The 15,914-nt window shown below is 38.0% G+C and overlaps 3 protein-coding genes and 1 pseudogene across 4 annotated transcripts; 3 read left to right on the top strand and 1 right to left on the bottom strand.

Annotated features, from left to right (window-relative positions):
• Positions 1–1,189: 1,189 nt before the first annotated feature.
• On the bottom strand, positions 1,190–3,463 carry LOC306705217 (olfactory receptor 2A14-like; the record flags this gene model as incomplete). Its single annotated transcript, XM_079171920.1, has 4 exons — positions 1,190–1,477; positions 1,893–2,196; positions 2,306–2,483; positions 3,370–3,463. 4 exons carry the CDS (start codon positions 3,461–3,463, stop codon positions 1,190–1,192), a joined length of 864 nt encoding a protein of 287 aa, XP_079028046.1.
• Positions 3,464–8,381: 4,918 nt separating this feature from the next.
• Positions 8,382–9,326, top strand: LOC306704950 (olfactory receptor 1E16-like; the record flags this gene model as incomplete). Its single annotated transcript, XM_079171565.1, has 1 exon — positions 8,382–9,326. The coding sequence occupies one exon, from the start codon at positions 8,382–8,384 to the stop codon at positions 9,324–9,326; it is 945 nt and encodes a 314-aa protein (XP_079027691.1).
• Positions 9,327–11,550: 2,224 nt separating this feature from the next.
• LOC306705216 (olfactory receptor 1E16-like) lies at positions 11,551–13,018 on the top strand (annotated as a pseudogene). The gene is made up of 2 exons: positions 11,551–12,467; positions 13,001–13,018. The product of its transcript is annotated as an olfactory receptor 1E16-like (transcript).
• A 1,385-nt stretch (positions 13,019–14,403) lies between these two features.
• Positions 14,404–15,384, top strand: LOC306705215 (olfactory receptor 1f45-like; the record flags this gene model as incomplete). Its single annotated transcript, XM_079171919.1, has 1 exon — positions 14,404–15,384. One exon carries the CDS (start codon positions 14,404–14,406, stop codon positions 15,382–15,384), a length of 981 nt encoding a protein of 326 aa, XP_079028045.1.
• Between the last annotated feature and the right edge of the window lie 530 nt (positions 15,385–15,914).

Genomic DNA, 15,914 nt, shown 5'->3' with positions numbered 1-15,914 from the left:
ATTGCCGATCAACTGCACTTGATTACTGATAATAAGGCCCATCTATCCAGTCCGAACAGACAACAACAATAAGTACTTCCTTCGAGCCGGAATTGAACCAGCGACCTAAGGATACCTGCATATTTTCTACTGGGAAACATCAGCCTACAGTCCTCCGCTCTACCAACTGAGCTATCAAAGGGAGCCCGAGACTCACACTTTTTCAGCGTATGTATCGAGGCTGAAACTGATGCCGAACCAAAGTTTGTTTTGCAAACACTCAACAATGTAAAGAGTAAAACATGAGAAAAAGCCACCTCCCATTGTCTCCGTACATGCTTGTTTAAAACTCTTGCAAAGTTACAAAGAAGATAATTCAATTATTGTCAATCAACTGCACTTGATTACTGATAATAAGGCCCATCTATCGAGTCCGAACAGACAACAACAAACTGATGCAGAACCAAAGTTTGTTTTGCAAACACTCAACAATGCAAAGAGTCAAACATGACAAAAAGCCACCTCCTTTTGTCACCTCCTTTTGCCACATGATGTATTAGATGAATGATTCAAATCATTGCCAAAAATATGTTTGTATTCAACTGACTTATCGTTTTCTTTTAAAAAATATCCAGGAACCTTCTATAGCTCTACATAGGAGTCAATATTGTAATTAGAGAACGAGGTGGATGGGCTAGTTAAAGATTTCTACATCCCTCTGCTGAAAATCAAATAATTCTGTTCAAAATGACTAAATGATATTTGGATGAACTGAATAAGAGTAGTGTGAATGTGTAGCCTTCTTTTAAAAAGTAAAGTAATATAAGCTTATTAAAGTATAAAGCCAACTACTAATTCACAGAAGAGCAAGAATAAGCAAAACACAACCAAACTGTTGAAACTCTGAGAGCAGAAATCTACGTTCTGTTCTGCTTTTGACAGGCCATATCTGACATGTCTGCAGCTTCTCTCTCTCTCTCTCTTTCTGTGATTTTTAAGGGGACGGAAATATTGTCAGTGTCTTACAACATGTCCAACCACAGCAGCCAAGAAGCTGTCACTGAATGCATACTGTCTTTTTATTTAGGAATTAAAGCACTAACGGTACACATAAAGCGAAAGCAGGACAAAGAGAGGGTAGACAGACCCATGCCTTGATTTTCCCACATTTTCTTTTGTATGATCAAAATCCCGGATCACTTGTCAGATTTTATTTGGTGACAGTGACAGTTTGGACACATTTCAAAGGCGTAATGCGCTTTCGTCTCCTCACCCAGCGTGTCAATATTTGCTTGATCTCCCTGGTTCTCAGACAGTAGATAAACGGGTTGATCAGTGGAGGGAAAAGACTGTAGAAGAGGGTGGTGATTATGCGCTTGTCAGGGGTCATCGTCATGTTAGGAAAGAAACGTGCAGAGTAGACGAAGAAACGCGGAATGTAGTAGATAGAAATGATGCAGCCCTGGGTGGCACAGGTAGAGAATGTCTTCATTCTGCCCTGAGGAGAACAGCAGATTTATGTTAAAGGCAGTTATTGATAATAGGATAAAAAGACAGAAAATATGTGTGAATTTTAGAATGAAAGTATCTGGTTTAAAGCTGGGGTAGGCAATTTATTGTTGCTGCCAATGCTGGAACAGCAACTTTTCCTGAAGGATATTTAACTGTTGAATCAGGCTTTCACCATCTGAAGGGATGTGCACAATCATCTGCATTCGTAGAACAGCCGATAGGAAATGCCTGTCTCTGAAATGACGGGGGATTGGCAAACGTTTCCTGTCATCTACTGGATTTTCTAACAGCTGATTGGATTTTTGCCAAAAAAACGAATCGCCGACCCCGGTTTTAATCTAACAAACATGCAACGTGTAAAAATTCACCATTATCTTTGGATAGAAAGAGGTGAACCTCACCTGTCCACCGGACATGCGCAGCACTGAGACGACGATGCAAATGTAGGAGAAGATGATGAAGGCTATAGGACCATTAAGAATAAACATTGCTACAGAAAAGGCGGTGTTGAATTTTTGCTTGGTGTCCCCGCACGCTAGAGCGGTAAGAGAGATGGTGTCGCAGAAGGCTTGTATGATTTGGTTGGGCCCACAAAATGACATCATAGTGAAGTTGACAGTGCTAATGCCAGTAAAAATGTTTGACACCACCCAGGAGAGGAGCGTGAGGCCTGTCATGGTTGTGTTTGTCATCCACATCGGGTATCTGAGGAGGGAAAGTGGGGTATAAAGAGAGGGTAAGAAAAAACAGAATCATTTGTTTTTGTCATATTCCAGTGCGTAGAGGTTAGACTAATCAAACAGCTTCTTTTCACCTGAGAGGAAAACAGACGGCCAGATATCTGTCCAGGGCCATGGTCATTAAAATCAGGGAGTTCAAGGAGCCAAAATAGTGGATCATGTGCTTTTGAAAGAGGCAAGTGTGAAAGCCAAGACTCCCGTCATTCCACCAGTAGCGAGCGATTAGTTTAGGTAAAGCTACGGTGCTAAAGCCTGTAGGAAAAAGAGAAGACAAGACATGCAGACCACGACAGTCGTTCTGCTTTACTATATGAAGAACTATTTCAGGTAGAACACTACGTACAGTACATGCAATTTCAGGATCACATTCATTTTCAAATGTATGATGTCATGTCACACTTGAATGCATTGATTTAAACTGAAGGGCAGACTGATTCATACTGTTTCTTCATCCTGAAATCCTTCACACCAGTTACTGGAGACAAAATTGGGATGTCCATTGATTTTGACACCAATATTTGGTTCATTCTGGCCGACTTCTTTCAACTTCTTTCAACTTCTATCACCAGAAACTTGGATTGCACTTCAATTATTGAGATGTTGATTCTTTCTCTCATATTCCCATCCACCACTGTTGCCTCTATCATGTTCAAGGTCGACAACAGTAATTTACTGTTTATGTTATTAACTACTTAAAACGTCGCAAAATGTCATAGAAGATATATAACTATGGTACATCTAACCATGATAGGAAAAATATATCCCATGTTGCAAAAATGCATTAATCTGTGTTTATAATTGACATGTATTCATTTGCTCTGTGTCTGCTGGATGTGAAAGTAGCCAACTGTTAGCTTACACATCATTACTTAATAAGCTATAAATTGACTATTTGTCAGCTATTGTGATATGTTGCTGCCATAAATTAATTCACCAAGGTGATTTAGGGCAATTTTTAACATCAGGGTTCTGAAGGCCTCAGCATTCAGTCAAGATGACTTTTTAGTGCCACCTGGAGGATCATTTGTAACTTAATGTATTGTGCGTAATGGTCTCAAAACATAAACAAGGAATTTAAAAACTGCAACTGTGAATAATCGCATTGTATTTTGCTGTACGAGAATTTGTGTGTTTTTACCCCCCGTTTCGTATTGGACTGGGCTGGGGCGTCTGTGGGACCAGAATGGAGAAGTGGATCGATCACTGGGACCAAAGATCCTCCTGAAGCACATATTGGCAGTGAGTGCAAAATGAAGATATAATTAAGAAATGACAAACCTGTATCCTTTGAGACACAAAGGGAATTTTGAAAAAACTGCTTTATTTTAAATTTTCCGGTTTGTTTATAGTTTCAGAAAGAGATCACGTTCAATGTTAACACGGAAAAAGGCAAAGCTTTGGTTACCTAAATTAAATAGGGAATCACCAAATTAGGTCAAAGCAGCTTTGACCTAATAGTCAACATTACCAGGAATACACAGGGGCCTTTACGTTATGCTGGGCAGATCAGTTGTCGTGTGACGTTCAGTTTAGGGTTAAGGTGCCTAACAATCAATAATCTGGAAATTGGATGAATTTCTGGGGTTACAGAAATTTTCATTGGCAGTTTGAGATTTATAGATGTGCCTGCCAAAAGCCTGCCAACATTGATGAATACCAACTTTCTTTTTCTTTCTAAAGGTAATTACAGTCACACAGTGGTCAAGGAGGACATGTAAATGCTGACCACTGAGCTGTGAACGTTCTCCCCTTATTCACATGTTGGCGTGTCTATTGGCCGTTATCCACAATCTCTTACTATTTATTGAATCTTTCTTTAAGCATGTTATAGCCTACTGTGACAGTCATTATCAGTTGTGATTTTATTGTTATATTATAATACTTGGGCTATGCATCTTCTATAGTAGATCTATAACACTCCGCTCTATAATATATTATAGGTTGCCTACAGCCTGGAATCAACACCAGTCTGTGTGAGATTTTCATTCATTTAGCTCGTACGTATTATACAGCACAATAAAGAGACACAATCTGAATGTCTACAGTGAATGCAAGATACTTTAATGGGATCGGGGTTCCTCCCTCAAGAAAATGTTTTGAAAATGTTTTTGACTTTTTGGACCATTATTATAACTACTAGATAAAGCCCCAAAAGCTTAAAGACACAATTTGCTGTAGTTGAATAATTATTGTATAATTTACACATATCACAGCCTTGGTCGGAACATTTAGTTCTTCTGAAAAAGTCTTGCCCTGTAAAATTATATTCTGTAAATCAAAAGAACAGATTCAGAAAAGGAGTTTATTTGTTCACAAAGTAAAGAAAACATATGACAAACAACTCTCTAATTATTTCCCCAAAAGGACGTTAACATTATATCAATAAATAATAAATAAATACAAAATTATTTTCTCTATTTTCACTTCAGACTGAACCACGTTGAGAAAGAAAGAACAGCTCAAACAAAGGCCAGAAATGTCAGAGTCAGAACGCATGGTGGCGGTGGGAATTGTTGTATGTCTTTCAAAACAAAAACAAAAAGACTAGCAAAGACAAAAGTACTTGAACAACAATAAGCTGCATCATTTGTGTGATAAATATTTGTGTCTCTGTCTGTATTTGGGGGCCGAACACTCTCGGGATCAATTAGTCAGTTTGGTCATAACATGTTTAAGCAAGACTGCTGTCCTCTGGGAAACAGGAGCAGAAAAACAGTTCAGGCCTCTCATGACGGCAAATGAGAAGCGACAGTGGCGTTGTGCTGGGATTCCCCTGAGTCGCCCTGCTAGAGAGTTGACAGTTTGTAGTTGAGGAAAGTCTAAAGTATATTTTACAAGTGCTGAAATTAATAGTTGATGAATTGGTTGAGTGACAGAACATGTATCTGTTGTTTTAAGTAATTTCTAAAATAAAAATGCTAAGATTTTGTGAAGAGTGTGCATTGGCAACGTATCTTATTCTGACGTCTTGTAGAAGAAATAGTCAATTGATTTGTTGAAAAAATTAAGTGAAAGATAAATTGATAAATAATAAATGATTAGTTGTAGCCCTAGTATGTTGTTGATTCCCTCAAGAGGCTAATTTGCAAGCTTTTTTTGTTTGTTTTTTTGCAGAATTGGAAAAAGTGTAATGAGCCGTTCCCTGCAGGCCTGAGGCAGAGGATGCGTCCCGTCATTTTGCCCTCTTAGTGCCTTCTGTTATGTCATTTCAGAGGATTTCTCTCTCCTTGGGACATTCTAAACACCTGTAATATACCCAGGGAGCTAATTTCATTTATTTGGCAACAATACCTTAATAGTGAATCCCTTCGGATAATACTCCATGTAATAGTTTGACTTCAGATCTCTCATGGCCCTGGAGCTTTAATAGTCTCTGGAGTAGATTCTAATATTATTTTAGACACAGCACACTGAGCCAGATTAAATTAATAACATTCTGAATGCAAGTATTCGGGAATTTAGAATGGACTTCCTCCAAGGCAGGAGTTAGGGTTTAGGCCATCTCCATATTGCTTTACTGAACACTTACAGAACTGAGTGCAGTTCTATTGCATATAAAGATCTTATGTACAATGTTAAAACACACTTTAGGGATAAACAACTGTACTTTACATTTATTTTGCCACTTGGTGTTTGATTTATTTATCCTTCAAAATAAATATACAACTTAAAATGTATTGTTTTCATAGACTATCAAAAATGATACAGAACATTTTTCAACCCTATGTAAGTCAGTCTACCGACGCACTTGGTTTAATTGGGTCTCTCGTGAGACCAGCTATTGTTCATCTTGAAATTTAGTTGGAAAACAAAGTCCAAGTAATGATGCAATAGTTTATCACAACTAAGCAAGGCTAAGTAAGAAAATTACATTTTATGTATGCATGTGCACTAAATTCAAAGGGACATTTTGAGAAATACACCCTCATGTCCGTGCAATATATGTGAAGCGAGAGTCAACAGGTGGTTAACTTTCTTTAACCGCATCTTTAACATAGTGGTCACTATGGTCATTAACATAGTGATAGTTATATCACGCTTCTTTAATCCTTACAAAAATGGATTAAGGAATGTAGAAACTTAATTTAATGGTTTTACAGGATGTTTCGTGCTGGAAGTGTTTGTTGTTCAGAAAGTCAAATGAAGTGTATTTTTCTAAATCTTAAACCATTGTCTCAGGTGGCGATGCACTTTATTACAATAATCTATTTTTGGTATTTGTAGAAGATGAGAATGTGGATTCTTATGTCAATTGAATTTTTTACTCAATGCTAGTCAATGCAAATCCCTCCTTTACAAAATCTATATACCCAGTTCATGGACCAAATTCAGTTGTGTTGTGACACCTGGGGAATAGAATAAGTTTACATTTTGTGACTTCTTCTCAGTAAGCGTTTACCACATTGGTGAAGATTTAATGCAGAGCGGTTCTCCTACAATTCAGATTCGATCACAAACGAGTAATACAGCAGTCTTAGTAAAACTAGAATTAATAATCCAGGCCGCAGAAAGTTTGTAACGCCATGAGGCAGTGCAGTTCTTGCTGTCTACCAACTTACCCCCCCCTTGACTGTACCGTGCAGTTCGGGACAGTGTTTACCTAACTCCTCTGGATATGTCATCATCCTGCAAGAGCAGTGTCAACTAACAACTCATCAACAGCCTCATTAGACAGAGTTGTTCCAGCTTTCAGCAAGGGAGTAAAGCACAGTTCAGTTGTGAAACTTCTTATTCAGGAGGACTGCAAGAATCAAACAATCAGAAATGAAAGTATGAAAATATGATAACGATTTTTCATTCTGGCTTTATGGACATACTGTATGATGTAATAAACAGTCTGCTTCCCGCTGGCATTGACCGTATTCTGAAATAGACTTGCACATCAAAAGTAGGTTCTGAGCAGGAAGTTATCTTTTTGGTTAGTACTCAAAGGTCATGACTACAACTGAGGTGACATCGGATCAATCCAAACAAGTGTTGGCTCCCATTTTACCATGATGGTCCAGTACAGCATCCTCATGGCTTTGACACCACCAATTTGAGTGTGAATCCCATGCTCCCTATTGAGCTCATGCATGAACGCGATCTTGAGATACTCACTTTGGGCCAGAAATACTTCATAAGGTACTTTTCTGAGTAGTCCTAGTGACCTAGGACTTTCTTTTAAAAGCAACAACGTTGTGTTCTGGCCTCCTTGCAAGCGAATTGAATCGTGTGGAATGGCTGAGTTTTCTTTTAAAAACAGCCAAGCTATGTTTCTGTGCCTCCTTACACCGACGTCAGTCAGACAGGAAGGGCCAAGAGCTAGATGGGACGGAGAGTTTTGTAGTTTCAGGGACAGCAGGGCTGCACCACAGGTGGTCCTGGGGTGTCTGTGGATGTTTGTCCAATGGGATCGCAGCGCTGAGTTTTGGTCAGCCGAAACTCAGAATTCACAATTTCTTGGGGGGGTTTAGTGTTTTATCAACCCAGAGCAGTCCTTTGGCTGAACAAGCAGGCCTCAGTCAGATCCCTTTGTTATAGAGCACATGGTGACCACAAGCACATAGTCGGATCCCAACACCGCACAAAGTTAAAACCTCCCGCTCCCGTGCAATTTTTATTCCAAAGCAGAGCGCTGCACACACACTCACACACACACTGCCCCACATCAATGGAACATTTCATCTCACAGGAAATAGTCTACAACTCTTTCAAAACACTGTCATTCTTAAAGCACCATACTAATAAAATGGGGTATCGTACCATTTTTAAAGGCAGGCTATTGGAATACCTTTATTTTAACGGTATAATGTGCAACAGTAGCCAGAGGTATAAGTCAAATCGGTAGAAATCTGTTCCAGTTACAGCCAGCTCATGCGCAGGTTAGCTGAGATGCATGCTAGGTGTTTACATGAGTGCGTTAAGTATATCAGACTGAGAAGGAGTTTGTCTGATGCTGAGTGGCTGATGGACACATGGGATCAGACTTTGACCTTATTTGATGTGAAGTCAGAGGAGGATTTGTCAGCCACTCTTGTCAAGACATTTAGAGCTGGACAGAGCTTCATCATCACACATACAGTAGAATAGATCAGTGAGAACTGACACGCCCAAGAGGACGCTTATACATCAACCACTGCACTGTGGACAGAAAAGAGAAGTTTTACAATGAATTTATTTAACTCAGCTCTTGGAAAAAACATCACTTTTGTGCGTCCTGAATACTTCATAGTACGTGGATTTATTGGCATACCCAAAATTAAGTATTACTATGTCTTCCTCTGTTTTGTTTATATTGTTTCAGTGATTGGAAATACAGCTGTGATGGCAGTAATATACTTGGATCATAACCTGAGAACTCCAAAATATATTGCAGTTTTTCATCTCGCATTTGTGGACCTGTTTGGTAGCTCTGCTCTGATGCCGAAGCTTCTTGACATCTCTCTGTTTAACCATCGCTACGTTCCCTACAACGACTGCTTGACATTCTTTTTTTTCTGCTACACCTACCTTTCCATGCAGGTTCTTAATCTGGTTGCACTCTCCTATGACAGACTAATAGCCATCATGTACCCTCTGCACTATCAAGTGAAGGTTACCCACAGGTTCATGCTGTCTTCGATTTTCTCTTTCTGGGTCTTTGTTGTTACTGTTATTCTTATTGCAGTTGGCCTTCTCACGAGACTTTCCTTCTGTAAGTCTGTGATTATTAACAGCTATTTCTGTGACCATGGCCAGATATACAGGCTGGCCTGCAATGACTACACACCCAGCTATGTTTTTGGTATGTTCTTAATAGCCCTAATTATTTGGCTTCCACTGGCATTTATCTTGTTAAGTTATGTATGTATTGGTTATGCTTTGTCTAAAGTGGCCACAGCTCAGGAAAGATACAGGGCCTTTAAAACCTGCACAGCTCATCTTTCATTAGTGGCAATCTATTTCCTCCCAATATTAATCACATTTACTATGCGTTCAAATATACATCCAAATGCCAGGATCATAAACCTGTCTCTGACCTCTGTTTTTCCTCCCATGCTGAACCCAATCATTTATGTTCTGCAGACACAAGAAATCAAAGTATCAGTGAAAAAAATATTAAACATCAGATAATAATCTAAAATTAAAAGTGAATAAAGTTATAAAATGACCAACTGTGTTTGTATTTTGGGCATTACAGTAATAATTGTTGATTAAAATCAATTCAGCAGGAGCTATTGTAAATATTTCAACACTAAATACAACTTGAATTTATTCTAAATTAATTCTATTGTTATGCTGATCTACTATTTTGAGACTAAGTTACATGTTTTAAATGACTTTAATAACCACCTGTCCATGGCTACTTTATGGCCATTTGTTTTGTCTGTGCGTTTAACTGTTAAATTGTTTGTAGTATTGTCTGTTGACACTTTAATGTTTCTACTTTGTTATATTATGTGTAGAAGCCCTCGAAAACATGATGACCCATGTCAAGGGGCTTATCCTAAATAACTGAATTAGCATTTTTCAATTGTGCTGATGTGCTTGTGTAATGCAAAGATAACAAGTTCTTGTGATCAAAGTTTGTGTCTCTACACATGTTCACTGTACATTTGAACATTTATATAGTTTTCATTTTCATCTTTCGGTGCAACATTTAGAACATACAAAGAAGCAGATTGTAATTAAAGATTTGTTGCAATCATATGTTGGGATATTTTTCTGATTCTTTATTCACATGGATATCTCATAATTATAAAGTGCCGAGACACATCTTGTTTTCTTGTCTGCTTCTCTTTTCTGAACCACTGTGCTGTGTTTTTTAACCCAATCCTACTTTACATCAAACCTCTCCAACCATTCAGGGATATACGGACTTTCATTAAAGAACTTTATTGTGAAGCACCTACAGAAAGCGTAGATTCTTTGGAGCTGAATGTCTGAATTTCAAAATATTCAAAGATGAACAATGGAAATTTGCCCAAATGTTTTGACATATTTATCCAGAGGGAGGTTATCATCAAGAGATGAAGTCTGATTCAGGCTACTGAAACCAACTGTGAGGCTCTGTGTCTTTTTAGCACGTCGTTGCAGCATGCCTTGATGCACATTACTTGGGTTGCCTCGGAGGCAGTTATAAAGCTACCAGATCTTTATGAAGTGCTTTTGTCGTAGTTTTTAAGGTTGTTGTGTTACATGCATAGAAGTAAAATAGAAAAAGAACGGACATTCCCATTTAAATCAACACAGCAGGATTGTTAGAGCGGCGGCCATTTTTGTCTGTGCTGTTGCCATTGTATCCTAGTGAGCTGACTTCCTGAGACTAAATCACCTTAAGTCAAGTCACACAGACGACACGCGAGGTGAGGTTTTATAGTAACAACTAGAGCTAGCTGTGGAATATTAATGTTACGAAGCGTAGAAAGCCAGAGTAAATAAGTCATGTTTAACAGCTTAATGCTTCATCCAAACACTCTTGTCACAGCGCAGGAAAGCACATTGTTAGCACTAGATAAGTGACAACTATGTTCGGCTTATTTTCTGTAACTAGTGTAGCATTAAAGTGTGGCATAATTAAAAAGCTAGCTAGCTAGCTCGCTAACTAGCGGATAGCTGGCTACTAATAAGGCCTCTGCTGGCGCATCAGTAACTTATCAGGCGGAGAGTGGTAATGCAGCACGGGACACAACGAGATCCTTTCAAGACCAAATCCCAGAAAATGATAATAAATTCAGACGAAGTTCTGTAAGAAGTTGATGAGGGTTAAGCTGCTAAAATCAAGAAGATACGACAGTGACTGCAGTAAGCGCTGTGTTGTGTCAAAGTGGTGTTTGTGAAGAGAATGTCACTCTCGCCTCCGGACTGCATTTCAATTTGGTCCGTTACATGTTACTGAGAAACACGGTCAAATGATATTTTAGTCTTTGGTGGCCAATCGTACCATATACAGTATGAAGGCAGGCTAATGCAGTACCTTTTTTTTTACTGGTATAATGTGCAACACTAGCCAGAGGTATGAGTCAAATCAGTAGAAATCTGTTCCAGTTACAGCCAGCTCATGCGCAGGTTAGCTGAGATGCATGCTAAGTGTTTACATGAGTGCGATAAGTATATCAGACTGAAAAGGAGTTTGTCTGATGCTGAGTGGCTGATGGACACATGGGATCAGACTTTGACCTTATTTGATGTGAAGTCAGAGGAAGATTTGTCAGCCACTCTTGTCAAGACATTTAGAGCTCTACAGAGCTTCATCATCACACACAGAACAATAGATCAGTGAGAACTGACACGCTCAAGAGGACACTTATACATCAACAACTGCATTGCGGACAGAAAAGGCTTGACAAGTTTTACAATGAATTTATTCAACTCAGCTCTTGGAAAAAACATCACTTTTGTGCGTCCTGAATACTTCATAGTACGCGGATTTATTGGCATAGCCAATATCAATTATTACTATGTCTTCCTCTGTTTTGTTTATATTGTTTCAGTGCTTGGAAACACAGCTGTGATGGCTGTAATATACTTGGATCATAATCTGAGAACTCCAAAATATATTGCAGTTTTTCATCTCGCATTTGTGGACCTGTTTGGTAGCTCTGCTCTGATGCCGAAGGTTCTTGACATCTTTCTGTTTAACCATCGCTACGTTCCCTACAACGACTGCTTGACATTCTTTTTTTCTGCTACACCTACCTTTCCATGCAGGTTCTTAATCTGGTTGCACTCTCCTATGACAGACTAATAGCCATCATCTACCCTCTGCACTATCAAGTGAAGGTTACCCACAGGTTCATGCTGTCTTTGATTGCCTCTTTCTGGGTCTTTGTTATAATTGCTGTTCTTATTGCAGTTGGCCTTCTCACGAGACTTTCCTTCTGTAAGTCTGTGATTATTAACAGCTATTTCTGTGACCATGGCAAGATATTCAGGCTGGCCTGCAATGACTACACACCCAGCTATGTCTTGAGTAAGTTCTTAGAAGCTTTAATTCTTTGGCTTCCACTGGCATTTATCTTGTTAAGTTATGTATGTATTGGTTATGCTTTGTCTAAAGTGGCCACAGCTCAGGAAAGATACAGGGCCTTTAAAACCTGCACAGCTCATCTTTCATTAGTGGCAATCTATTTCCTCCCAATATTAATCACATTTACCCTGATGGAAAAAATACATCCGAATGCCAGGATCATAAACCTTTCTCTGTCCTCTGTTTTTCCTCCCATGCTGAACCCAATCATTTATGTTCTGCAGACACAAGAAATCAAAGCATCGGTAAAAAGGTTATTAAGAATCAGAGGGAAATCTAAAATAGCAACGAATAAATGATTCACGATGTGATGAATTGTCTTTGCTTTACACCATCTCTTTGGGTGTTTTATTTGCAATACATTTTCCTTTGTAAATCGTACAATTGTCCTTTCCAACATCATTTAAGTTGAGTATTAATTTATTTTTGGCATTATTTGCAATATAGTAAAATGGCTTGTTGTAAATAATAGATTTATTTTGTAATGTCACCCAAATGTCAAAAAAATGTTCATGTTTTAGTTAAGAATGACTGAATTTACAATCATTGAAAAAAAGGCTCCAATAATAACTTCCATACTTCTTTTACAGTGTCTTCTTGTGATCGTTGCTAGAGGGTGACCTGGCAGTTGTTTTTTAAATTTGTTTTCATGTCATTCTGCTGATTATTTGGATCATGTGATGCAAGACATATTTTCATGTGTGAACCAGAAGGACAGTTTTATCTTATCTTCTCTGAAAGAACTCTGCAGTAATATTGTCGTTTTTGCTTGTGTCAGAACTGCAAGAACAAGTGAAGTTGCTGATAAGGTGTTTCTTACTTTTTTTTAAAGTGCTTACAAAAACCCAACATGCCAAATATACAAATATATTTTCCTATTCCTTGGGACATTACAAAGAAGGTATAAATGTCTTTTTTTGGTAAACTAACGTGACAAAATAAACAACTTGACATAAGAACATATTGACAGATACAATCGACAGCCATGTAGACAATAATATGAAGCAGTTACAATGATGTATGTATGTGATGATATGATAAGTATCCGGGAATAGAGATTTGATTAGATTAAGTAGTGTATGTGTGGCTAATGTGTGTGTGCATGTTTTGATGTTTTTTAGGAGAAGCAGTGATATGTATCTGTGTTCAGTGAACCTGGACAGGCTGGTATGTGGGAACAGGAGTAGGCTATGGGATGTGTGGTGGAGAGAATGAACAAGACATGTTCTTACTTTTATGGTGAGAATAAATATATGATGTAACAGCAAAATCATAATGATATATAAAAAAAGAAAATTGTTAAATAATAATATACTATCATTATATAATAAAATAAGTTATAATATATACATTACTATACAATAACATGTTGTTATATAATATTAACGTCAAATTAATTAACATTACACATGTAAACTCTAGTGAGGCCAGGCCGGAGCCTTGGAGAGGCAAAGTGATAAAAAGTACAGAAAAATATACTCATAATGTTGGAGCTCATCAATAATATATCCTTTAATAATTTAGCACCCATCCTTGTTTAACACCTGGTTTTCGTACCCATCCCCACTACTCGCTAACTGTGTCTGTTGGCTGTTTGTTGCTGAGCAGGTGGTGTTTAGTGGGTTTTTAAATGTTTTAAATGAAAACAACTGCCTGTTGCGGAAAAAAATGAGTTAGGAGATCGATGAGAGTGAACCAAAACAGTAAAGCTGTGGCCCGACTGCTAAACAATGAGCTGAAACTCTTTGCAGTTTCAGGCGATAATTATCTGTAGGTTCATCACTATGAGCGACTCCTTTCACATTGTTATTTGATAAATCATTATTATGAAAAATATCAATGACATAACAGAAAACTAATTGAAAGGTCACTCACTGAAATACTATACCAAATATAAAATGAATTGCGTCGTACAGTAGATGCTGTATAGATTTGCGAAAGTAAATTGGAGTCAGTAAGATGAATTAAAATTGGTGGGATGTCTGATAATGAGTTGCTTACACACAATAGACACAGGGGAGAAGACATTGACAGAAATGCAGAGGAGGACAGCTTCTCTTAGTAGCCACTCTTGTCAAAACAGTTAAAGCTTGACAGAGCTCTGTCAGACGCAACACAGTGCTATTACTGAAGCACAGAAGAGAACACTACATAAACCACTGCGGTGTGGATAGTTTGACCATGAACTTATTCAACTCAGCTCTCGGGGATAACATCACATTTGTGCGTCCTGCCTACTTCATAATAAGTGGTTTATCTGGCATCCAAGAAATTAAGTATTACTATGTCTTTCTCTGTTTTGTTTATATTGTGTCAGTGCTTGGAAACACAGCTGTGATGGCCGTAATATACTTGGATCATAATCTCAGAACTCCGAAATATATTGCAGTTTTGAATTTAGCATTTGTGGACCTGTTTGGTAGCTCTGCTCTGATGCCGAAGCTTCTTGACATCTTTCTGTTTAACCATCGCAACGTCCCCTACAACGACTGCTTGACATTCCTTTTTTTCTGCTACACCTGCCTTTGCATGCAGTCATTTAATCTGGTTGCACTCTCCTATGACAGACTAATAGCCATCATCCACCCTCTGCACTATCAAGTGAAGGTGACCCACAGGTTCATGCTGTCTTTGATTGCCTCTTTCTGGGTCTTTGTTATAATTGCTGTTCTTATTGCAGTTGGCCTTCTCACGAGACTTTCCTTCTGTAAGTCTCTGGTTATCAACAGCTATTTCTGTGACCACGGACAGATATACAGGCTTGCATGCAATGACCATTTCCCCAATTACATCATTAGTTGTCTGTACCCTGTTCTTATTTTTTGGCTTCCATTCCTTTTTATCTTGTTAAGTTACCTATATATTGGCTGCACTTTGGCTAAAGTGGCGACTGTTCAAGAAGGTCTCAAGGCCTTTAAAACATGCATAGCTCATCTTTCATTGGTGGCAATATATTTCATTCCAGTGTTAATCACATTTACTCTGATGGAAAAAATACATCCAAATGCCAGGATCATAAACCTGTCTTTGACGTCTATCTTTCCTCCCATGCTGAACCCAATCATTTATGTTCTGCAGACACAAGAAATCAAACAATCTGTCAAAAGGTTGTTGAAAATCAGAGGGAAATCCAAAATCATAAAGAAATTAACCATAACGTGACAATTTGCCTCTGTTATACACCATCTCTTTGGGTGCTTTATTTGTTGTAAAGTTGCCATTGGAAATGGTAGAATTATACTTTCAAACATCATGCAATGTTTTGGGAAATGTATTATGAATTAATTTAGTAATAATCAAAGTAATCAACACAAAAACATTCACTCTGTCCTGTACAATGTTTTCAAAAGTAATGGTAGAAGAAAGATGAAAGAATTAAATCATGTTTTACTGATCTTTGTCTTATATGTATGTTGGTAGTTATTTAAAAGAAAATGTCTAGTTAGTTCTGTTTGTTTTTGTATTTTTCTGAAAGAGGTTATAGAATGAAAAAAGCAGCCTACACTGAAATTTGTTCACTACAAAAAAAAACTTTGAGAAAAAGCAAAATCTTGAAAAGAAATGTTTATTTGCCTTCTTGAAATCATTAATTGAACAAACAAGTTATTGTGATACAACACTTTGTGTCTCTATGCATGCCACCTTGTTGGAGTATGCAGTCTACTTTGTATCTGGAAGTTTATTTATGTATT

Source organism: Pholis gunnellus, assembly GCF_910591455.1.
Source record: "Pholis gunnellus genome assembly, chromosome: 13".
Lineage (NCBI taxonomy): Eukaryota > Metazoa > Chordata > Actinopteri > Perciformes > Pholidae > Pholis > Pholis gunnellus.
The sequence above is the reverse complement of the archived record's forward strand: the minus strand, read 5'-3'. Positions and strand labels throughout refer to the sequence as shown.